This window comes from Juglans microcarpa x Juglans regia, chromosome 6S (genome assembly GCF_004785595.1).
Source record: "Juglans microcarpa x Juglans regia isolate MS1-56 chromosome 6S, Jm3101_v1.0, whole genome shotgun sequence".
NCBI classification, from domain to species: domain Eukaryota; kingdom Viridiplantae; phylum Streptophyta; class Magnoliopsida; order Fagales; family Juglandaceae; genus Juglans; species Juglans microcarpa x Juglans regia.
In genome coordinates, this window is record NC_054605.1 from 11,380,774 (window position 1) to 11,406,589 (window position 25,816).

The window sequence follows — 25,816 nt, forward strand, 5'->3', positions numbered from 1 at the left end:
TGTTTTCTCTGGGGAGTGTTGGAGGACGAAAACAGTGAACACGTCGGAAAGGGAAAGATGAAGAACCCCTTCATGGTAGTAGATACAGCTTTATTGATCGGATCCAATGAGCCTCCCACTGTTTTAGATATTTGCTGTCTTTGATTAAACAAGATCAACAGGTGTGGAGCTGATCAATGAGTATCATAAAACTCCACAAAAAGTAGAGATGCATTTTGAAGGCCAATTAATGCAGCTTTATTTTCTGCAATGAATTATCAGCGAAGTTCAAAACCTAAATTAACAATTTGTGATAGAAACTATACTCATTTTGACGAGAAATAATCATTTTAATAAAAAAATTAACTATAAATAAACAATTTTCTTATAAATATATACAAAAATAGATAATAATAATGTAAATTCAATGGTCTAAGGAAGTGCAACTTAGTTGGATGACATCTTTTCTATGGGTCTCCTAAAAACAGTGGCTATCAATGGTCAGCACAACAAAATTTGATAAATAAAATAAGAAATTGAATCAGACAGTGGTCCTCCAGATCGATCAACAAGACTAGGGAGAAACAAAGGTGAGAATAGATGTATAGGGTAAAAAAGAAGTAAGCCGTAGACTTGGGTTAGAGAATCCTCGTTAGAGAATCCTCTTTGAGATAAACTAATAAATGTTATATATATATATATATATATCAACTTCCGCATGCGCATGCCTTGAGAGACTCAGTACACTAATGACACAAGAAGAGATCTAAAATAATAGCCTTGCTGTACTCTATGTTCTACAGCCTTATTTAGGTCCCAAGTTCCACACTGATAAAATACAGCTCCAGTGTTTTCTCTTGGCTTTAACAGAATTATTATGCAGTAGTAGTACTACTGAAACCCACCAAATTATAATTAATTATTACTACTTAAGAAATATTAGAACTTTGAGATCTAGCTACAAGCTAGAGTACTACTCCATCATGTGCAGCTAGCTATAATATACCATACCAATAGCAATAGCAAGCAATATTTTTCTTCAGGTCATATGATGCCCCAAAGAGTGAAGCCCTTGTTTCACATACCATCCTGGCCTCCTTCGTCGGTATTCCCTGAAGGATTTTCATTCCATGGAAAAGGGTAAGGTAGAGGGAAATTAGCTAGAGGTTGTTGATAATTAAATCCTCCTGCTTGATTGTCAACTCTTCTACGAAGCTCAATCGGTCTTGAGCGAGCTGGAGCCATTGATTGAATTGGATTTAGCCCCGGATGTGGAGGCAAAGCCGGGGGAATTTCATTGCAAGCATAGCGTATCAGGTCAGCATTGGCTGCATCAAGTTCCTTCTGGAGCCTTTGAACTTGTCTCTGAAGGAATGAAATGGCACCAACACAGCCATAAACGGGGTCTCTTACTCTTGCCTCAGCCTCATAGGCGAGAGAGTTAACTGCATCCTCTCTCTGGTGAGGAAGAAGCTCATTGAGGAGCTTAGTCACATTGCTTGCACCAAAGATCTTGTGAACATTGGCGAATTTTTGGGGCTCCTCTGGTGGGAAGTAGGGTGCAAAGATGCAACCTGGCATGCATTTTCTCCTCAAGAACTTGCAGGCAGCACAGGGAGAATTGTAGGAGCTGGATGAAGCCATTTTCACTGCACCAAGATAATCAGACTAAACCCATTAAGCATTTTATTTTATTTTTTGTCTTCTTCACCTCAGAGTTAGCAGTTCCAATTTTATTTCTGAAAAGAGAATCTTTATCTATGAGTAATTGCTAGCGGCCCTTTTTTCTTTCTCTCTTTCTTTTTTTTTTCTTATAAAAAAAATAGATTTCAAGTAGAATTCATTGGCCCCGGCCCCTTTTTTTCCCTCTCCTCTTCTTTCCCTATCATATCCGTTGGAATCATCAACAACTTCTGAGTGCTAGGGTTGTCTATGAAGATTTAGAGTAGTGACGAAAAATCAGCAAAACAACCCGGAGTTTCTACACATGCTTTCTTCGTTTTGAACACTGGTATGAAGAAATTGCAACCGGAAACCACCACAACCCTCTCTCTCTCTCTGTCTGTCTTCGATCCCCTACACACACGAACACTAAGAAATACATGCTTTCTCGTATAATTCAGGAAATCATATATATATATATATATGTATCATGTGTGTGTGTCACTTCCTGATCAATCTAGTTATATCTATCTTTTATCCCTTTCTAATTTTAACAAACTGTAGCTTTTACCTCTCTATATTCACAGCCACCATGGCGTTCTACATGCTTCCTAAATTTTCGAATTCTGTCTCTTCTTTAACACACTCTGTGTGTGTGTGTGGAAGAACTCTAATTAGCATGATAAATATATGTAGAAAGTTAATTACGATGCATATATCCCTTTAGACTAGTTGAACACAGGATCTGACTGGTGCAACTCGATGTAGTTATGTTAACACAGCTTTATTGAGGTATATAAACATAGAAAAGCCCTAAACAGAGGGATCTAGTCTCTCTTTCGCCTTTACCTTACCCAAAAAACAAACACAGGAAAAGAATTAGTAGCATAGAAAAGGAACAAACAAGCTACATATGTTTACCTGTTTGTGATCTAGGTTTCTTGATCAAATGAATAAAAAAGGGAAGTACCTTTTCCCTTGCAAGAGCTATTTCAAAAGCTGTTCAGTACTGTCCTTCCAAGATAAAGTAGCCTTAGCAAAGGAATGATGTGAACATTAAAGTTCTGTTTGGTGAGCCATCAATGGAGAAACCCTAGTTGGAGGGAGGCACAGAGAGAGAGAGAGAGAGAGAGAGAGGAAGAGCTGCAAATTCAGTGGCAAATACTGGTAATGGTGGGAGGAGCTAGCAAGGCAAAGGGTATTTAGTGGATGGAGAAGGAATGGAGGCAAAAGACAGGTAATAAATGGGAGGTACACTTAAAAAAGAATGATTGTGACCTTGCATCTAATAATAATATCGGGCGAGTGGGGATGTCTCCCATTCTCATTCCTTACCATTAATATTTCTCATGTATTGAGACAATAAATATATATATATATTTTTTTTTTCAAGAAATATGAAAGTGATCTAATGATATGATTAATTATTCTGAGTACATATTTAGCTAATTAATCATCATTCACAAATATGAATGAAAACAAGCATGCATGCATGCATCAATATATACCATTTTAATTTGTTTTTATTATTATTTAATTTACCCTTAATTAAATTATTTTATTTTCTAATTTTTAAACCTTCATATTTTACTTTCACGACATGTAATCATGAATTTATATATCATTCATGTGGGACAACTTGTTCCACACCGTACGTACTGAAAATAGTAGCTAGGCTAGCTAGGACTAGTGATATAAAAGAATAAAAAAACACAAGGGATCGAGCTAATTGCTATAGATGTTATGAGCTAAATATAGCACTACTGCCTCTCAATTACTCTTTTCATGGAACCCAGATTTGGCCGGATCGATCGTTTCATGCACACCACCTAGCTGATAATTAGTACGACTAGATCATATTTTTATTTATTTTGCTCAAAATAAACCTAGCTGCATGCATCTTAATTTACTTGCCACAAAAAAAAAAAAAAAAAAAAAAAGAACAAAGGAAAGGAGATCAATTACCTAGTGATCATATTCAACCAACCAAAATAATTGGCATATAATTGTTATGAATTCGAACATATATATAATTAAACAAGTTTTTGGAAGAACTTAAAGAGTTGATTAGTATATGAATTATTCAGAAATTAATTAGCACAAGCGATATTGTGAAATAGTAATCTAAAATAGTTTGATTACTGTATATAAGCTATAACCCTAGCTAGCTAATTATATATATGAGGCAAGCATGTCTGATCTCTTTTCTTAATTATGGGAAAATTCAAAAGTAAGCCAGCTTGAGATCACCGCATGCAGATCAGCCCGAAACACAAAAGAAATTAATAAAAGTATATATATACATCGACATATAAGAGGAAGCTAGCTAGGAGATCAGAAAGGCACGAATGCTAGCTGATCGAAGACCTCTGCGCGCACTTTAAGACGGACAAACAGGTCACTTTTCTTAAGTTGTTTAGGCGATGGGCATGCACTTTTTATTAATAGAAAGATAAGAAAATTAATTTAATTAGTATTAATTGCAGAAGAATTACTGCTGGTTCATGAGCAAATCAAGCTCGCCGGCCGCTACTGAACCAGCAATACTAGATCATGAGGAAACCGGCCATCACGCGGTCTAAAAACTTAAGCTGTCACTTTTCCTTCCTAAGTTGTTGGGCTGCAGGCATCATGATCATGTACATGTATATAATGATAGGAAAAGTAATTTTGTAATGTTCATGAAGTAGTGATCGATGACTTAAAAGGTGATTAATCCACCAGACTCAAAATGCAAAGTTGGTTTTCATGAAGGCCAGGTAGTAGTACTAGTACGCGCGTACTTGATCTGTTAAAGATGAATTATATTCGATGATCCCATAGACGCCTTAATCTTTTTAATTTAGGCTTGTAATCTTTCATGGTTAATTCTCGCTCGAGCGTTGAACTTGAAAGTTCAACTTTCTTGGATTAGTCTAATTACTTATCCAAAAAAAAAAAAAAAAAGAAGATATTGGTAGGCTAAGAAAGCTGGCAAAGTAGAGTAATTGAGATCGTTTCGCTAATGGGTTTCGGCCATTAATATAATTACACACATGCGCGTGCGCGCGCGCACACAGACAGAGACAGAGACACAGACACACATAAATGTATATATGTATGTTAGTGATTAAGTGTTAATTCTATGCAATACGGTTGGTTCAGGTACTTTCGAGCTGTAAGAGTAGGACTTTGACAATGAAAGAGAGTACTTTGTCCCGCCCGCAATGTTTTTTCTCAGTCCTCGTCACTCCGACCATATAATCTTTGCGCGCTGGTTATTTATGTCCTATATATATAAACTCGATCTTTTCCCCTTTAGCGGCCAATGGATAAACGTCATATAAGAGTCATTGTGAAAGAGATTAGGGAGCAATTAGAGGTCGGCTGAGAGGTCCAGCGAAAGTTGCTTTCGTTAGAAAGATATTTGTAATCGTGAATTGTGCATGCAATTACCGCCGCGTAATCGTTTTGAAAAAAGTGAATAAAACATGAGATTTACATAAAAAATTAATTTTTTAATAGTAGATCATACTATTTTTCAAAACGATTACGCAGCATTTATGCACTTTACAATTGTACGTAGAATTGCTCTTAGAGATAATTGGCCCAAAAATTAGAAAAGATATCCACGAGAGACGTGATGCATGCAAGGGATTAGTTCTCAACTTCAAAACTGAAAACATTCATGAGTCTAACTCATCTCATAAAACCGGTTCTACAAGAGAGGATTGTTCATTTTTTTTAAACATGCCTAAGACCTTGTCCACAGACAATGTGAGGTTATTCTTCAACACCCATACCTCACGTGCAGGCTAGTATTTTTTTTTTCTGGTTCTTTTCATGGGATAAGTAGTGTGGGCCCCTATTTTTCTTGTGACAAACTCTGATACCATGAAAAAATTCATGGGCCTAACTCCTCTCATAAAACCGATTCTACAAGAGATGATTGTTAATTCTTTATAAACATGCCTAAGACTTTATCTACAGACAATGTGAGATTATTCATCAACAAAGACTTCTCTGATAATTAATGTCTCTCTTGGTCTTACTCTTTGAAATCCACCATTAAGCTCTTAATTTCACAAGAGTTTAGACAACTACTAGAAGAGAAATACTTGATTTTATAAAATTAAATTTATAAATTGATCTCTCTTAATCATGTGGTGCAGTAGTACATCAGATTTTAAAATATTTTTTATAGCAAAAGAAATCTAATGCATCATATTAAATCATATTATTTTATAAGCTTGCTTTTATAAAATCTCTATATAGATCTAGTAGTACTGCTTCTCATTGTTCTGACTCGATGACTAGTTTTTAGTAAACCAATTAGGTTAGATTCAAGTTTGATCGAACCGAATCCAAATGGCTTCTTCAATAATTTTATTTATTTACAATATATATATATATATATATATATATGAGTAATGCTACGTAATCATCATCCCATGATATGATATTAAATGATTAAATACTATTTATTATGTTTCACTTGTGGACCTATCATTTAATGTCACACCAAAAAATGTTTAGATCATAATGATAAATAAATTATATATATATATTTATATATATGAGTGTAATTAGGACTTCATACCAATAATAAAGAGTTTTTGATTCCTTGTTAGAGCTAAAGGTTGAAATAAAAATAAAATAAAATAAAATGTGAAACGGGGATATTGCAGGGTATATATATATAGCTTTTACACAATAACTATTTTTTCTCAATTATAACACACCATGCAATTGACAATTATAAGGTGACCATGAGAAATTGAATATAACACCAAAAAATAGGAAAAAAGATCCCAACAAGAACTTGAGGGCCTTAGATAAAATATATATATATATATATAGATATATATATACACATAAAGTAAACCATACAATATTTATTTATCCAAAAAATATACATGTATTCAATCACGCATTATTTCTATGAAGACGGGTGCGAGTGAAATGACATGAACATACTTTATACATATATGCAAAAAAATATTCAAAACTAATTAAAAGCAAGACTATGCTAGCTATCATATACATTAATACTAGCACCATTTGCGTCCCCTGATCATGGCATTGATCCTGTTGAGTTATATATATTTTAGGGTTTGTTACAAGGAAAGCAACGTTACTCTCAAAGGCAGGACGGTCCCTTCATGAGTACTAGGTCAACTAACACATGATATATATATTTAATTGAAACTGCCAGTAAAGATTTTTAAATTAGAAAAATGATTTGTACAGTCTAATTAGAGTGTGCAAGTTATACCATGAAAATAATGTTAGATACAGATTTAAAATACGTAAATTTCGTGCAATCTTATTAAAAAAAAGTATGATCAGTTTCTTCCGTAGAGAACTGCATTTTTTTTTTTTTTGGTAAATTTGAGGATAAACCCACTGCCATTTTGGCACGCCTTATTGTTGGCGGCCGGGGTTTCGAAATAGCTAATAAATTAGACGGTGTACGTACAAGATTATTATATATACTAAACATCAAATGACCCTAATGATTGCTTGGAAAACATCTATATGGCCCTTATAATGATTGGAAGGATCTTAGTGGTTCATGCTTGATTTGTTATCATTAGTTAGGTACGTATTTTAATTAATTAATTAGCTAGGTCCAGAATTACTGTTACGCTGTCTCAGTTATACTTCTCACTTTGTTCTTTTAATGATGTAGCATCACCATTTCGTGCCACAAGGATTATTAAAAAAATAAAAAAATATACATTCAAAACAAAATGACTTCCAAAAATACAAAAAGGTAAAAACTGAAACCCTAGATTTCCTTTACCCCTTCCATAATAGTGCCACGTTAATGAGCCAAAACGAGCTGTATAACTAGAGTGACATAGTAGCATTTATATATATATAATTAGAAAAATCCTATTCAGCAGTGCCCTACACCACACAGTTGCTTTTATTTTTTACCTTATTTTTTTCCCTTAACATAACAAGTGGGTGGTGTAAGGCTTTTGAGTGAAAGAACTCATATAATTAATATTATTCCCTTTATATCTTCTTCGCCACGTACACATGTACACACGTATCAATTTGCAATTGGGTCGATTAGTCGTCATGGAGTACTGCTGATTTTTGGTGATGCATGCATATTATATGTGATGTAACATGGATGGGTCCGAGGATTTAGTCTTTTAAGCTCTGAAGATTGCAGTTGGAGACAATTAATTTCTTAATGATCTATATGTGCTCGTCCATTAATGCTTTGCCCAAATTAAGAAGGGGAGATCAAATAAAAAAGTGAAAAAAGGAAATTTGCCTATTCGATCTCTTGCAACGAAGAAAGAGGTGAGGGTGTGCATGATCAAGATTTTAAAGCCAAATAAAAATCATGATACAATTAATGATGATCTAGTGCATAAAAAGAAACTAAAAATGCAATGGACCAAAGTCTGAACCCAGGCGCTTGTTCTTTGGCAAAACCAAGTGGGAATTCCATGTCAAAAGAGGTGCATGCAGGTTTGCTCGATCGTATCCAAAAAGTGTAGTGAATTATTGCATGCATTGGGAGCTGCAACTGACGTTGGTGTACTATATATATATATATATATATATGATTCGTTGCTTAATTCCAAATGAATTCACATTCAGATAAAAAAGCTAGATCGAACATGATAAGGTAGCTAGAATTACTCATGAATAGTCGGCCTGCTTAAAGTAGTGGTTCTGGAGCTAGCTTGAGGCTCATGAGCCACATGGTTGGTCTTCTGCATCGGTACATTATTAATGCTGCACCACTATTTGATCGATCTTGAAGACCAGATCATGATCATCAGTGCAATACCATGCATGAATGCATGCATCGCACGGGGTAAGCTAGCTGAAGGTTGCCCAAAGTGTTGGATTTGGCCCATCCAGTTCCATATCTAGCAATTAGAGGGTCGGGGAAAACTCCTAATGGATAATTAATGCTTGGCATCTTTGCCTTGTGGATGGAAGGGGAAGGGGAAAGGGGAAAGGGGAAAGGGGAAAGGGGGCTTATTTGGAAGATCAGATCGATCAGATCACGAGCTTTAGTTAGATAGATGAGGGCATCAGATTGTTTTGTTTTGTGAGAGAGAAATTATTTGCAGCTTGCAGATACGAAGCTGATGATTTTTTACTTGATTTGGCAAGATTAGAGAAGTACCCCTAGAGCTCGAATTTAGGCCGTAATTAAGGTTGCTGATCATCGATCTCTAGCTAGGCTGAGGAGAGGTGCAATTCCTTTACCCTTCCTCCCCTAGCAGCTACTTACAAGATTCTGATTCTTTTTATTCAAAGATCAGGAATCTCATAAATCAGGCCTATATTCTCCACAGCCTAGGCCTTTTCAGGATACCATTTAAGAAGGATAAAGGAACCTAGTGCAATTAGACCCACTCCAACAGCTAGTAGCACGAGCTGAGATTACAAGATTCTTTCTTTTTATTTTTATTTTTTTAAAAGAAAATAACTAGGGCACATGTGAGTTTTTAAAATCGAAGAATTCAGCTTTTTAGTGAGCATTTGCTTAATATATGTTGTTTTTTTCCTTTTTGTTGAATGTGGGACTAAAGAACTTTGCATATTGTACGTTAATACATTTTTCTGCGAGAGTTAGTGCCCAATGATAAGGTTGAATGGTCCACGATGATGGCTTAAGCGTTGATACGATACTCGGAAGATATTCCATGAAATAAATGATAAACAGAGCATATAAATTGAAAATAAAGAAAGAGACAGATTTACGTGCATGGTTGGACATAGAGCCTATATTCACAGATCGTTTGGATCAAAATCCATTGTAATGTGTGATTTTTACAATCTCTGACCATGACCTTTTATAGCTCTCAATATTGTAGAGAAAAATATATAGGATTATCGAGATCATGTTAAGAAGACGCCTTTGGTACAAAAGCGGCCTGAATGGGGGAGCCAATCACTACAACATATACTAGTTTTTGTCAAGAGGAACTATGGTCAGAAAAATTATATCCACAGTGACAAAAAGTTTTTTCTCACCAAATTGATCCGTGGCAGCTTGGTGGCATATAACTGGTGAAGTAAGGCCCTTTTTCCACCAAAAGTTGAATTCATGACAAAAACTTATCTTTCTCCACGACATTAATGGCGAAAAAAAAATCCCTAATTTCGTGACAAATAGTACTAGACCTACTCTTAGGATCGTGAGAAATGAGTAAATTTCTCATGAAATTCAATGGTGGATAATTGTTTTACCCATGACCATGTTCATGAAAAATACTTGCATTCCTTTTTTTTTCCCAAGAAAAATAGTCATGCAATTATAGATTTTGCATGTCCAGTGTTTATGAGAAATAACCATTTCCTACCAAATGCATAGTCAAAACTAAACTAATTACATGATCAGATTTCATGGCAAAAGACCAATTTTGGAATAAGCACAAAAACATAATTGTCAGACCAGCTTTTTGTTATAACCAAATCTCATGAATGAAGCCTAATTTACACGGAGTGATTGGCATGACAAATAAAAAAAAAAAAAAAAAAGGCAAGCAAAACCTGCACATCATCCACCAATTTTCCTTTCCTTAAAAACACCAATTTTTAATAGAAACCTGCTTATTGAAACTACAAATTACCAACCATTATAAGAATATCATAGCTTTAAGACTAACTCAAATATACAATAAATTAATGGCCATTCACTTCATAAAACCAACATACAGTACCTGAATAACTTCAACAAAAATATCAAAAATATAAATTCTATATATCATAATACTTTTACACATTTTTCAACTGGATTAATTAGTTAATCAAGGCCTGCTGATTTACAATATATGTTTGCAAATAGGGGAGTACAGGAGGTAAGCCAACTACATCAATAATGTTCATAACAAAATCCAGCTACATGTACACATTTTTCTTGTTCTAGACACATTACTGCAATAACATGTGTGCTCCAATTCAACTCCATTCATAGTTGGTTGCAAAGCTTCTAAATCCACAAATATGAAGTGCTCATAGTTACCTGAAAATATCATTTGCTGATCTATATTAGCCATTAGAAAACATTTCTTACCTAGCTACTAGGACATATGCTTTGCAAATCATATTTAGGAAGATTATATAAACAAGCTGTTTTGTGGTTTACAACCTCTATTTAATAGCCATTGAACAAGATTTGCCCAGACTTCAAACAATAACTCATTCTAAAAATTTTGATCATAAAACATTTATACAACACCATATCTTTTCCAGCCATAAATACCCCACCATTTTTCAGATTCATAAATAGCCACATCTTACTGTTTTTACATACTTGCTGCCCTATATATTTATTTACTTTATTTCCCCAAGCCCTATAATTCATGAGTTGTGCAATCTGATAATGGAACATACCTCAGATTTATTCCTAGCCTTATCCATTTTGACTGCATCTATCTAGACTTGGCACCATCAATTTTTTTATCTCCACATACTCCAACCACTATTTGATATATTTTTATATTTATACATATATAACCAAATTGTAAAAAACATTATCACCTTCCATGTGCAAACAAAGATGTACTATGATAACTCATGAACTAAGTTAATTGGGAATAATTAGAATCTTAGCAAATAACTAAAGAATACTTACTCTTGTGCAAGGAATACAGCAAATATATATCTGCAGGAATATCTTATGAACTCGATCTGGTGCCCTGGTCTAGAACCTGTATAGAATAAAAAGATTAATGTTATTTTAGTATTAAGAGTAGAAATAACCAATACACAAAGTCTACAAACCAACTTGGAACAAAGTATAAGATAATCACCCCTTGATGATAACTAGAAGTCTTCTGAAACAATAAAATTCTTTCGTAAATATATATATATATATATATATATATATATGCAACCAACCCAGAGTCAAATCTCACACACTTCCTCACGCTCTAGACAAAAGTTTTAAAAACAACATATCTTCCCTGCCACTTGTTCTAACATACCCTACCACAAAATATTTCCACTAAGCCCCATCAAAATATTTCCCCCTACAAACTGCTAGTGCCTTTGGATTGATACAATCCACAAAAAATGCTCACAAAAAATTCTGTTGTACCCAAATTCAACAGATGCCTAAGCATCTTGCTGAGTCTCTCTATGAGACTCAGTATTTCCTTCCAACTCAGACATCCTGAAGTTCATCCCTTTCTCACACTCAGAAAATTCTCTCCTCAATCCGGCCATATCACTCATTATTTGGTCTAGTTTACTCTTGTACATTTCTGCACAAGTCTTGTTTCGTTCATTCTCTTCAGCCAGACGCACAAATGCCTTGCTCTTCTTCATTGAGGGAGAGGGGTCGGGAATGACCATGTGCCCCATCCCCTGGGCGTACCCAGATCTAAATCCTAAAACATCTTTGAAAACAGCTGCAGCCGCTTCATCAACGTCCTCCTCAGGGTCTTTTTCGTTCAATTTCTCCACCATTAGATTCTGAATATGATATGAAAGAAAGTCATACTTTAGTTAAATGCAGTAAATCATATTCAAAATGAGAGCTTTTCCTCAAGCAAAATACACTATGAATTAATACTTCTAAGTATAATGAATATGGTATGAAAGAAAATCATATAGTCCTTAGAAGATTGAAGCAAACTTCAATCTCATTTAATTTCTCCACCATTAGATTCTGAATATGATATTAAATAATATCATACTTTTGTTTCATGCAGGAAATCATATTGTAATCCATATGATATGTATGTATATGATATGATATGTATAATGATATAGTCCAGCAAGATTGATCAGAAAATGAATATGATATGTATAATGAATATGGTATGAAAGAAAATCAGTCCTAATATAATTGAATCAAACTACAATCTCTACCATATTTCTCCACCATTAAATTCTAAATATGATATGAAAGAAAATCAGACATAAAATTAATACAGTAAAACATATTTAGAAAATCATACACTACCTAAATTTACATGAAATTAATGAAATACGTATAAGGAATATGGTATGAAGACTATCATAGTCCAGCAAAAATTGAATCAAACTTCAATCTCACATAATTGTTTTCAGTTGTTGCGTTGATAAATTTCCCCTTCAGCCTCGACCAATGTGTTTCTTTATAAAAAGCGACCATATTTGGTGTCGTCTCCCGCTGTCACACATTGTTAGTAGTTAGGCTCAAACAACACAATTTTAGTACTTATATTATACATCAGAAATGACCATACCTTCTCTTCCAAAATCCTAACAAAGGATTTCCTTCCGCCTGTATGTTTCACCTTCAGTTTTGAACGATTCGTACTGTTTCTTCGGGACTTCTCCTGAATTATTTTTTTTAATTCATCAAGTCTCATTTATTCACTTTACTTAAATGGAAAAGGCATCAAACTAATATTAAAGAGCATTCAACACATAGATAGAAAGCCAAAAATAAAGGCAAAGCCATAAAGTACGAATTAACACTAATATTTACATACCTTGAATGTTCCGCTAGCCCACCTTTCACATTGTGATTGCCAAACTGCTTTGTCCACCATTTCTGTCCCACCACGTAGGGCATCCTCATGCGAAGCATATTTTAAATATACTTTGTGCAATTCATAGTGATAGTGATTGTACTTATCGGAAAGATACGTTATCACCATTTCTTTATGGTTGTCTTTTGTCCAGTCCAATACAAAGTCCGCCTGCAAGTTGAAAATATAAAGAGTACATATTCTCATCAAACACACAACTGACTTTCAGTTTTATAAACTACTACATGGGAAATTCCAGCATATATAATAAAGTCTTACCCTAACACGATCAATTAGCTCTTGCTTCTCCTCCTCAGGTACACAACTCCAACTTGCATGCCTCATGTCGGCATATACTTTAACGATCCAAGTCACTCGACCCGTAAAGATTGAGGCATGCTCGCACGATGGACCTCTATGACCATCCTTTATAACCAATGGAATCTTACCCACCTTTCGGAGGCGGTCAAATTGTGTACCCCGTGCAGGCCCTCGGCCTCGTTTCTTAATGGGTGGAACTAAATCTTGAAAAACAAGGGGCCAATTTGAATTACTATACTAGTATAACATTTTGAAGCAATTATGTATAACCAATCGTACTAATGGCTGCCATACCTGTACTAATATTCCCCTCCCCACCTTGTGCTACATCCATGGACTCCAGTACAGGTTCAGCTACTACAGCTTGAGTCGATTCATTTGAAAATGTGGCAGCTGCTGTAGCTTGAGTTGATTCACAAGAAAATGTGGCCTCCTCGTCATGTAGATTCCTTCTTGGAGGCAATCCTTGTGCATCTTTCCAGCTACGTGCAGAAGATTCTGCTCTTGAGTGTCCACCTCGCCCCCTCCTACTCCCTTTTACAGATTGCCACATCCCTCCCTTTAATGGACTTCAAACAACTTTTGAACATGCAACCACCAAAGTAATCAATATCAAACTTGTTTCGAAAACAATTTATACCAAAAATATAACTGGCAGTGCCCACTATGTATTGATCCATTTGTTACCTAGACCTTACCATACATTATATTCTATACTTACGTATAAGTTAGGACAAATTCATTGATATGCAAACTTAGTAAAACAGTGTCTAAATGGTGTGACCACAACTCCATGAAGCCCAAAATAGAGTATATGTGACAGGAAAAATAAATATACAGCATTTGATTTCCTCGGCATGTGTAACAACAATCAGAATTTTACACATGTGGAATGGTTTCTTTTAAACTTACCTAAACAAGCCTTTGAATGATAACAAGACAAAAACTAAATTATAAGACGCCATGTAACTGAGACAGCTTGCATAGTGGTTACTTTTATTATGAATCTGGTTTTCCCACAACTTCACAAGACTTATCACATATAGAGTTTAAACTACATTTAATTTTGAGTGTGCAAACCTCTACTTAAGTCTATGCATAATCATTAAAACATGTGAGAAAGGTACAATTTTACATTCTTCCCCCATCTACACAGATCATTCATTTTGTGACTAAATATAGATTATGCATGCTGCCTAGTTGTCTCTTTGATGTAATTAATCTTGTCTTCAACTTTATTAAAATTTTATGCCCAAACTCTTCAAACCTAAAGGCTCAAATTCGACTTTTCAGACTGTACAATCGTAGTGTACAGTCATTGACTGTATTTAATAGCTTCAAAAATAGCCAAGAACCTCTACTAAAATATCAGAATTTAGGAAAACATTTGGAAGACAAGGCTCTAATTAAGCAACATGCAAGACTTTAGAAGCCTATATACTTTTACTCATTTTATAACACGTCTCTTTAGGGTATCCTCTTACATTTTTTACAAATGGTTTTCCCACCCACTGAAACATATGTGTTATGTCTCACTTTTTTAAATAAGCAACACATTTCTAGCAAGTAAAAATCAACCAAGCAACACATTTCCCAGCCTCAAATAAAAGGCTCTAATTAAGCAACATGCAAGACTTTAGAAGCCTATATACTTTTAGTCATTTTATAACATGTCTCTTTAGGGTATCCTCTTACATTTTTTACAAATGGTTTTCTCACCCACCGAAACATATGTGTTATGTCTCACTTTTTTAAATAAGCAACACATTTCTAGCAAGTAAAAATCAACCAAGCAACACATTTCCCAGCCTCAAATAACAAAAAAGGGTTATTCACAGAAAAGCTTTGTAGAAGAGTGTGTAAAACAACACATATAAGTTGGATCAAAATGCTGCCAGAAATAAGTTGGAGAATGACTCCTGGCAGAAGGAAAAAATATACCTGGTCAACTCTTTGTAGTGTGGCACTAAAGGAGAAACTTGAGCCCTAAAACCAAGGATGTTATCCTGCCGCAGACAGCTTCAGTGGAAGGGAAAATAGAAGAGAGAAGGTCTTTACCAAGCTCTTAGAATCAAGAAGAGAACCAGGGAAGCAGCTCACCAACTCTCTCGTTTGTTTTCAGACTACATGTGGTTATAATTTCCTCTTGTATTGTAGCCAAAACGCCAGCTGTCCAATATGATAAGTGACTTGTTGAGGGCTGACTGCTGGAAATGACCCCTGGCGCCATTTGATATTGCAAAATCTTTTGTTATCCCGCCTTTTCATTTTAACTCCCACCTGATCTTCACATGATAGTCAATAAAACTGATTTTTCACTCAAATTCTGCAACACAGCAGATGTAATCTCTGTTGTACTCCAAGTTGTTAAAAAAAAAAATTTCTGCTTGTGGGCACTTCTAATTGGTATTTGACTCTGGTGCCTGAATATTTATTTTTATTGATTTTAAATTGAGAGAAAGATCAAAGTGCCTACAGCTTTGTATTTAGTTCTTACAAATACAATGTAATTTATATATTATACTACTTATTAATTTTTTTGGTTTTCATTTCATGCCCACAACTTTGTATTTAGTTCTTGCAAATATAAAACCTCATATTTTGCTGCCCACAATAACCCATCTACTCATCAGGAAAGCTTTAATTATATGTAACTTTGTTAAAAAAATAGACTTTTTAGCAATGTTGTTAATTGGAAGATCCTAAGAAGGGTTGTAGTTAATATATGTTAATTGCCTGCATTGCTCTCCAGGAATTATGTCATCCCTCCCCCTGTTATCCATTACTGCTTCTCATCATCATAATTCTATTAATCTGACTTTCAGTTACACGATTCAATCTCATCACCAATCTTTTACATTGATCCCAGTGAACAAAATACAACACAGTAGTGAACTATTCACCCCCTAGCTGGAAAATCAAACTACTCCATCATTCAAGTCCAACAAATGGAATGCCTCGACCCTGGATGTAAGTGTTCCACAATGTTAGCTGTGAGAAACCACTCCATCTGCACACAATATTAAAACCTCATCAGTAACTATTTACTCCCTTTACCTCTATATATGTTTTCTTTTGATTGTTAAGTACTACAAAATTTTTATTAACATTTGTATCTCTTCATCCCTATCATGTATATATTGTTATAGGCACACATACATATCCGTAAGCAAATATCTTACTCGATGAAGATACTTCAGTGATAATGCATGGTGATTTTGTTAGTGGAATCTTGAATATGCTCAACCTATACCTACCAACTGCATATATAATATATATATAAATACCGTATATATTTAAATATCTAAATCTGTAAATCATGATTTGGCTACAATACTTATCTCTTTCTACCAGTACTCAAAGTTTTTGAGATAGTATTCAATAAGTTAAACTAGAATATGATGGGTATGTAGCATTATTGCAACCCTACGATCCCATGATCCCCTTGCAACCCAAAACAGGGTGTCAACCTCAATCCTGTATGGTTAACCTATTATCCCAACCTCAACAAACAAGGAATCTGATTTCTATGTACAGAATGCTAAGCAATTATATTGACTGCATGTCATTTCCGATATAATACCTTATGAACCAGCATCTCTTACTCCAATATGGGTTGTGCCTACACTTACATGTCACCCACCTTCCTCTACTCTGAAAATTTAGCATGTGTCGTCTGCGAAGAACACAGACACAACATAAGCTATTAGTATAGCTTATGAAAAGACATTTATTGTGTGATTTAAACAACTTAAGTCTTAATATGGGTTGTGAAATGGAAATCATTAATTAAATTCATATAATTTTCAACTCTATATATCTCTATGGTTGATTATAAATGCAGCCAATGAATAGATAAAAAAAACTCCAAAACAATGCAGCCAAGTAATGACTACATTATAAATTTCAACGAAATTAACATATTGAATGGGTTGTGAAATACCTTCATCATCATCCGTCTCCTCATGTAGATGATGGTCAGACTCATCACCGGAGATACCATTGTCATCGCCAAGTGTGTCATCATCAATAAATACATCATCATCAACAGGTTGGGAAGGGTCTCGACGTGATATGATTAATGGATCAATGGGCAAATGCTCTTCATCGTCTCGATGCAATGGATCAAGCATGCCTGATTCACTCTCTACGATAGGGGGATAATTATTGACATTAGTTTGACCATCATCTTCTGCTTCACCAGTAGAAGATTCGTCATCATCATCCTCCTCCTCAACAGTAGTCATCGAGTGAATGTTGTAAACATTCCTATTTGTAATCTTATGTACGACTTGCCAACTTCCCCCCAATGTCAAATCCGTGAGATAAAACACTTGTAGTGCTTGGCATGCTAAGGTGAAAGGCTCATCTTTATACCATTGCCTAGCAGTATTCACTAACGTTAAATGGTCCCTGACACGTATCCCCCTTCTCGGGTCGCTAATGTCATACCAAGCACAACTAAACAAGTATACCTTACGCCAACCCATGTACTGTAATTCTATAATATCATTCAACACACCGTAAAAGTCAACAGGGGATCCCCGATGCTCGCCATGAACCACCACTCCGCTGTTTTGGGTGCGGCGACGCCTTTCACGCTCTTTCGTATGAAAGCGAACTCCGTTCATTATGCATCCGGCATATGATGCGACCCGCAGATCTAGACCACATGCTAATGCATATATGTCATCGGTGATCTCACCTGGTCTAATTGCACGCAACTCTCGAATTTACCATACAAAAAATAACACAGTTATATAGTTGCTCTTTAAACAAGGGATACTATATATAATGCACTGATTTCGTATCTTACGCGTGATCTGAACCATGCTGGGAATTGACTTTGGTGCCTACGAAGGATGTTATTCTGGTCCTCTTCTACCATCTTGTTATAGTGCTCTCTGCATATATGTTTGAAAGCATTACCCAAAGGCTAATAAGATGGTACAACCATCAATAAAGTAAATATATCTAAATGGTGTACTTACTCTATGTATTGCGTAACCTCCGTGCAATTATTAAGTACATACCATCGGGCCTTGGCCATTAGTGAATCTGCTAATTTGTGATTAATTGATGTTCCCAACGGTCGTACCTTTTGTGAGAAAACAGACAATCTTGGCTCATTTCCCAACCCTAGACAACCAAGTACCACGTCATTGTTGCGCTCCTCTCGGTTAAATCTCGTCTCAATATCATGAAGATACATAGAGCAAAACGTTAGGCACTCGAGATGAATATATGCCTCAGCAATTGAGCCTTCTGGACGGGCTTTGTTGCGGACGTACCGTTTGAACTTCCCTAGATACCTTTCAAAAGGGTACATCCATCTGTACTGCACTGGTCTTGCCAGCAATGCCTCCTCTGGCAAATGAATTGCAAGATGCACCATGATATAAAAAAATGCAGGAGGAAATATCATTTCTAGTTTACAGAGAATGATGGGGATATTTGCTTGAAGCCGATGCAACACTGCTAAGTTTAATGTTCGTGAACATAATTCTTTGAAGAACCCGCTTAACTCTATTAAGGCTTGACGCACATCCGGCCGTAGGAACCCACCAATCACAACCGGCAGGAGTGCTTGCATAAAGATATGACAATCATGGCTCTTCATACCACTAATTTTTCCATCACTGACATTGACACACCTGGCTATGTTTGAGGCAAAACCATCCGGGAATTTCACTTCTGACAACCATGCACAAAACTTCCTTTGCTCATGCAAATTTAACATGTAGCATGCAAGACTCATAGAAATACGATCACCATTATGTTGTAAATGCAATTCTTTCCTTAGTCCAAGATTTGCCAAATTCCTACGCGCATTGGCAGAGTCCTTAGTTTTTCCTTCAATATTCAACAATGTTCCCAAGACGTTATCACAGATGTTTTTCTCAATATGCATGACGTCCAAGTTATGTCTCAATCCCAAGTCTAACCAGTAGGGAAGCTCAAAAAATATAGATTTTTTTGTCCAATTTAATTGATTGGGTGTTCGTTTCCTCTTCACTGAAGATTTACCAAACTGCACATGTGAGACCACATTTAATTGCTCTAGCAAAGCATCTTTCGCAACCCTTGTTGGTTGTAGTTGGTGCTCCTCGGACCCATTAAAAGCATTCTTTTTCCGTCTCCAACTGTGATTTAGTGCCAACCACCGCCGATGATCCATATAACAATGTTTGCGCCCATAAACCAACCAAAGAGAATCTGTTTCAACTGTACGTGCTGGGCATGCCATCTTGCCTTTTGTGCTCCACCCAGAAAGATTGGCGTATGCGGGAAAGTCATTGATAGTCCAAAGTAACGTTGCATGCAATCTAAAGATTTGCCCAGTGTATGCATCATAAGTTTGAATACCCTCTTCCCATAACTCTTTCAACTCATCGACAAGAGGACGCAAATACACATCAATATCATTTCCTGGTGCCTTTGGGCCAGGGATTAGCAATGACAACATGGTGTATGGATCTTTCATGCATAACCAAGGGGGCAAGTTGTAAGGTACAAGTAGTACCGGCCATATGCTATATGGTTTGCTCATGTTATTGAATGGGTTAAACCCATCACTCGCTAGGCCAAGTCTAACATTGCGAGGATCTTGGGAAAACCAACCATGTTTGTTATCAAATTCTTTCCATACACGAGAATCTGCTGGATGTCGCATGCAGGTCAGATCTTGAACATGTTCTTCTAAATGCCATCTCATGGCCTGGGCTGTTTTCTTTGACATAAATAGCTTCTGCAAGCGGGGCTTCAAAGGAAAATACCGGAGAACTTTTTGGGGTATCCTTTGATGGTTACTTGTGCTTGTAATCCACCTAGATGCATTACATTTTGGACATTCATTGAACTCGGCATTTTCTTTCCAAAACAATGCACAATCATTTGGGCAAGCATGTATCTTTTTGTAACTAAATCCCAAGCCACGCTCCAAGCACGAGCATCGTTAAATGAGTCAGGAAAAAGGGCATCGGGAAATGCAGCTTGCAAAAGCTTTATAACCATGTCAAAAGACTTCACTGTCCAACCACCAAGTGTCTTGATGTGAAGCAATTTGACTATAAATGAGAGCTTCGAGAACTTTGCACATGAAGGATAAAGTGGTCGTCGTGCGTCAGCTACCAACTCCTCGAAATTAAGGTTTGTTGAAGTATTAGAGGTGGGTGGTTCATCATTTATGTTTGCATTTCCTTGATTTGTAGCTGAATTATCCATGAACGACCTAACCCGAATGTCATCTAACATATCATCGACATCATCGATGTAGTCATTGTAAGCCGATGCATCATCACCTTCTTCGTCTGAAAATGTAGCATCTAGGAAAGGATCATCTTCCCCATGAAATATCCATTCCGTATAAGTTGGATCAATCCCTATGATGAACAAATGATCTTCGACTAGGCTAACAGTGTGGAAAGCTCTATTTCGGCATCTCTTACATGGACATCTAATACGATCAGATCCAGGTGAATGGGCTTGAGCCATAGCCATGAATTGTCTAACACCTTCACCATAATGGTTGGAATGCAATCTATCTTCGATATGCATCCAAGCCTTATCCATCTTATGCAGGTCACCAAATAGTAGGAAAGAGATTGTTAGTGTGGTGAAATTGGGTGTGCAATGAGTAGGTAATATTAAAAAAACAGCATTTTAGATTCTTACTTGGAATCAAGCGTTGAGTCTCAAGTTAGTACTGAACTAAATATATTACGATTATAAACTCAGACTAACCATGGGATTCGTGTACAGGTTCTCAGTAGCCTAGTTAAAACAGTGTATTTTGATGACAAAGGCCAATTTGTGAAATTAAAACTGAGGGTACTTATTCAAAAGGAGGCATGCATATATAATAATCAATGTTGGAATATGATTGCGAAATTTGTAAAGAACTAAGAGGGAAAATTACCTTTACTAAATAGGCAATGATCTGCAATAGATTACTTGAAATAAGTTTCTCCTTCCCCCTATTGACAACTTGGCCGAAATTCGAGACTTTTTACTCTATTCAGCAACTATGATCCAAACCATATGAAGGGTCGTAGCTCTAAGTGCCGCTTACCACCTATTCAATGAGGAAAGTTTGATGAGAAAATTTTATGTAAATTATTATAGAGAGAGTGAGAGAGAGAGAGAGAGAGAGAGAGAGAGAGAGCATGATAAATGACCCTATAAACTTCATACAAACACTATCGGACACATCGTAGTATCTAAGAGACTACCAGAAAATCACAGCTCTAGTCTTCATATATATATAAACTTGATGACAGCCCCATGTAAACAGGAAGTAAACATAAATAACAAATGCACCAAAGCAAAAATCAACTAGATCGTGTATATATATATATATATATATATAAATATATATGAGATAATCACAAATAACACGAGTTAAGAAGCAAAATTTCACATACATTTATTGGGGCTGGTTTTCCTACAGCAAATCAAAAAGGGATATATTAGCTTCGAGACTAAATGTGTAATGTATATCCAAAACATCAGAACAATCCAAGACTAAATATGTGAAGTATATCCGAAACATCAGCCACCTTCAGACTAATGTTAAAGAGCATTAACCACTAGATGCATTATATAGAAGATTAATGTTAGAATAAATTCCCTATGCATCGTTAAATCGTATACATGGGCTCTGTTTTTGGTGGGGAAAAGGGCATTTCTGAAAATTCTGCATATATATATTTGTTGATGGCTATGATGTTTAGGAAATTCATTATTACACATGTCAGATGAATGACTACAGCATGCCACTAATTTGGAACACAAGATTAAGAATCGCATTGGGCACAATCCGAGCTGTTGAATGAGTTAAACAATACATATGCTATTGGAAGACTTCTATTTTTTTTGTCAATAAGAGTAGAAATAACAATTAGTACCTGTAAAATTGCTAAACTATGTGTATATTTCAGGTAAGACAATTGCACAGATAGTTGTTTTAGAACAAATTATGTTTGTTGGATGATTCATACCAATCACCATGTAGTTCTTTTTCCTTTTTCAGTCACCAACAATACATTACAGTATGACTAGTTGGAATGAATTTAGATTCATTCCAGTATATAATTGTTGTTTTTCCAGGTTTGCTTCATTTTGCATAGTGGTGTGAATCTACACAAGCTTGTTTAGGTTTATAAGGGCACTAAACTCTATGTAATGACCCAACTCAAACTTCAAATGGCAAAATGAAGCCAATGTCATAACATTTAAACAGAAAGATTGACATGATCATGATGTAATGTCTAAAATTATAACTAAATAAAAGAAAGATTGACATGACCATGATCGATACTACTCATCAATTTGTAAAAACCACAAAACATTTTATTTTTCCTTAAATAAAAAATTCCAATCTAATTAAGTATTTCCGGTGTCAGTAAATATTTTTTGTTCTTTTTTTTCTGTTTTTTTTTTGTTGCTCACACATACAAAAGATTTTTTTTTCTTCAATTCCTTTTTATATCTCTCTCTTATCAGCCTCTTATTGTTTAAAGAAAACAAAATATTGAAGTTGATCAGTAGCATATATGGAGAAAAATTAAGTTAATAAAATACTGATGCAAATCATGTCACATATAAATAATTTGAACAAAAGTAAATAGTCTCAAGAGACATGCCAATTAAGTGATGAACTCGATCTCAAGTGTTTTGACATGTTATAGTCTCAAGAGACATCCTAATTATCAGATATTTCCATTACAGCTTTGAAAAATGAAGAAAAGGGTATAAAATATCTAGGGATAAATAAAGTGATGAACCAGTTCAATATTAAAACTGCTGCACCTTCTAATAGCAGCAAAAACTCACCAAAATAATCTACCTAGCTACATCTTACTAATTATAGAAGACTAAATGAAAACCGACACTTTTATACCATTTCTTGTTCTTCTTACAAATCACATATTTATATGTGATTGCATATAGCTAGATAGATGGCCCTTGTTGCATGATTATGGGGTACCGAGAAGACCTTTTGCTATTAAATCACTTTAAACACAGTAACAAATTTCAAAATCCCAATCCCATAGTGTAATCAGTGCAAACCCACATGCAAGGGCTCAAAGAGCAAAGAGAGGTACTATGTCAGCGTCATCATTTGCCATACAGTTCCACATTACATCCACACGAAGTTAAATTATCTATCTAACTCCCTCAACTGTAAAAGCAAAACCATGGTCAAACCTTCTCCTTAAACAATTTGTCTCTCTCCCCTCCACTGTATATACTTCCATATACCTAGCTTTTAAATTACTCCTCACAAACATACACATAATAAACATCTAATTGGGTACTACGATTCTTTCTAGTTCTGACCAAGTTTTTTGTTTTATTTTGTTTTCTACAGCTTGTTTCAATGGCGAGGGAGCTTAAGAAAATGGGTGTGAAGTGTGTGCTGGTTTTTGTGTTGAATATATGGTGCAAGCTGGCAGGAGCAGAGCCTCAAGTACCTTGCTACTTCATATTTGGGGACTCCTTGGTGGATAATGGCAATAACAACCAACTCCAATCATTGGCTAAAGTGAACTACAGGCCTTATGGGATTTTCATACGTTTGATCATAGTTGACATGTTAATGATGTAACGTTTTTACAAATTATAACTAAATAAAAGAAAGATTGACATGATCATGATCAAAACAAGTGTCACCAATTTGTAAAAACCGCAAAACATTTAATTTTTCCTTAAATAAAAAAATCCAATCTAATTAAGTATTTCGGGTTGAAGTAAATTTTTTTTTGTTGTGTTATTATATTTTTTTTTTTTTTTTGCTTACAGAAATGGTTTGCTTTTTTTTTTCCTTCTTATATCTTATTGTTGATCAGTAGCATATATCTTATTGTTTCAATAAAACAAAAATAAGGTAGTTGGTCAGTAGCATATATGAAGAAAATTAAGTTCTACTAATACTGATGCAAATCATGGCACATATAAATAATCACCCCAAAAGTAAATAGTACATACTTTTGATTATTCAAATTAATTAATTCTATATTGTGATCAATTAACTTCAACAAAGTTTTTAAAGGTTAAAGATTTTAGAAGTCTTTATCGTATAAATTGACCTCAATTGTCTTCTGGATGGAACTGGAAAAGGGTACACATATCCTAGTCCAAAGTTTTTAATTCTCAGTGGGTCAGAAAATGTATCTACCAATTTTTTCTATCGCTGTCTTAGTTAAGAAGTTAGTAACATCAGTAACACATGATGCACAGACTCATGTTGGGGAAAACAAAGACAAACGGGCTAATGGTGGTTTGGAATAAAGCATCGATCTTCTTTATTTTTTGAAGATGATGAGGTCTTTCAATGAAGAAAATCTCTACCATTAGATTACAGTGACACGAGGCCTATATACCAACCAGCAAGTGACAGTCCCCTTTATACCCAACAAACATCAACATGATATAACGTTAACACAGAACAGCATCATCGAGATACACTAAGGATTCATGAGTTTTAAAAACGTTATATTGAACACCATGAATGGGAATTCCTTACCTGACTTAATACATGTCGGCAGAAGCAAGGTGGCCAGACCCAATTACCCATAGAGACTGGTTACAAGGGGGCAATCTTTGGCTACTGCTAAGGGAAGGGAGTCTCCTGAAATGAGTAAAGAAATTACCCATAGAAGATATTAGAAGATGAGCTACCCATAGAAGATATTAGAAGAAATTACCCTAAAATGAGTTACCCATAGAAGATATTAGAAGATGAGTAAAGCATATCGTTCAATTTCGCCTGAGATTTACGGATTTAATGAAACAGGGGAGGGAAGAAATTAAGTTGAGTGGTATACACGAAGTCGGCGTTGGAACCTCCAGACGAGTCTTCTAGGGTTGATTGAGGGTGGAGGCTGGCCGTCGGGCAGGAAGTAATCTCATGGATGCCCACGCTGGCCGTTGGAAGCTCCAGAGATCTCTGCTCGTTGGAAGTTCCAGCGGAGTCTTCTGGGGTTGATTGGGGCGGACGCTAGTAGTGGGATAGGAACTCCACTCGTGGACGCCAACGCTGGCCGTTCGAAGCTCTAGAGATCGATCTCTTATATCCTCAGCCCTAATTCCCTCAGCCCTAATTTCCTCAACCCATTAGTTTAACAGAAATGGTTTCCACGAAAAAAAAAAAGGCTGAGATTGGGATGGAAGCAAGGCTCATTTGTTTGGTTCTCCCCGCGGAAAAGTGACAAAAGAGAATTCTCACAAACATTTTTCGTGAGATGGGTCTAACTTTTACAGCCAGGAAATTTGTCGGCACATTTTATTGCGGCGACAAGAATTCGTCGCAAAAAATCCTTTTTTCCACAAATTATAACTCGTCGCTCAGTAAGTCGCTGCAACAG

The 25,816-nt window shown here is 35.6% G+C and overlaps 2 protein-coding genes and 1 long non-coding RNA gene across 8 annotated transcripts; all 3 read right to left on the reverse strand.

Moving 5' to 3' along the window:
- Positions 1-644: 644 nt before the first annotated feature.
- LOC121236410 (protein LATERAL ORGAN BOUNDARIES-like) lies at positions 645-2,884 on the reverse strand. 2 transcript variants are annotated; one of them, XM_041132837.1, is made up of 2 exons: positions 2,563-2,884; positions 645-1,628 (listed from the first exon to the last, which is right to left on the reverse strand). In XM_041132837.1, the coding sequence occupies exon 2, from the start codon at positions 1,621-1,623 to the stop codon at positions 1,057-1,059; it is 567 nt and encodes a 188-aa protein (XP_040988771.1). In that variant the 5' UTR covers positions 1,624-1,628; positions 2,563-2,884; the 3' UTR covers positions 645-1,056. The 2 variants fall into 2 exon arrangements, with proteins under 2 accessions (XP_040988771.1, XP_040988770.1); XM_041132836.1 differs by having other exon boundaries at positions 2,612-2,879.
- A 7,745-nt stretch (positions 2,885-10,629) lies between these two features.
- Positions 10,630-25,610, reverse strand: LOC121237660. 3 transcript variants are annotated; one of them, XR_005934950.1, is made up of 5 exons: positions 25,277-25,610; positions 24,976-25,080; positions 21,367-21,522; positions 16,373-16,458; positions 10,630-10,643 (listed from the first exon to the last, which is right to left on the reverse strand). It is a non-coding gene; the product is annotated as an uncharacterized LOC121237660 (long non-coding RNA). The 3 variants fall into 3 exon arrangements; XR_005934952.1 differs by lacking the exons at positions 10,630-10,643; positions 16,373-16,458 and adding an exon at positions 18,546-18,587; XR_005934951.1 differs by lacking the exons at positions 10,630-10,643; positions 16,373-16,458 and adding an exon at positions 20,408-21,020.
- Positions 11,481-17,103, reverse strand: LOC121237659. 3 transcript variants are annotated; one of them, XM_041134501.1, is made up of 7 exons: positions 15,390-15,407; positions 13,743-14,027; positions 13,407-13,645; positions 13,089-13,298; positions 12,840-12,932; positions 12,668-12,763; positions 11,481-12,081 (listed from the first exon to the last, which is right to left on the reverse strand). In XM_041134501.1, the coding sequence occupies exons 2-7, from the start codon at positions 13,999-14,001 to the stop codon at positions 11,722-11,724; spliced, it is 1,257 nt and encodes a 418-aa protein (XP_040990435.1). In that variant the 5' UTR covers positions 14,002-14,027; positions 15,390-15,407; the 3' UTR covers positions 11,481-11,721. The 3 variants fall into 3 exon arrangements, with proteins under 3 accessions (XP_040990435.1, XP_040990434.1, XP_040990432.1); XM_041134500.1 differs by lacking the exon at positions 15,390-15,407 and adding an exon at positions 17,032-17,103 and having other exon boundaries at positions 11,482-12,081; positions 13,407-13,651; XM_041134498.1 differs by having other exon boundaries at positions 11,482-12,081; positions 13,407-13,651; positions 15,390-15,405.
- Positions 25,611-25,816: the final 206 nt, after the last annotated feature.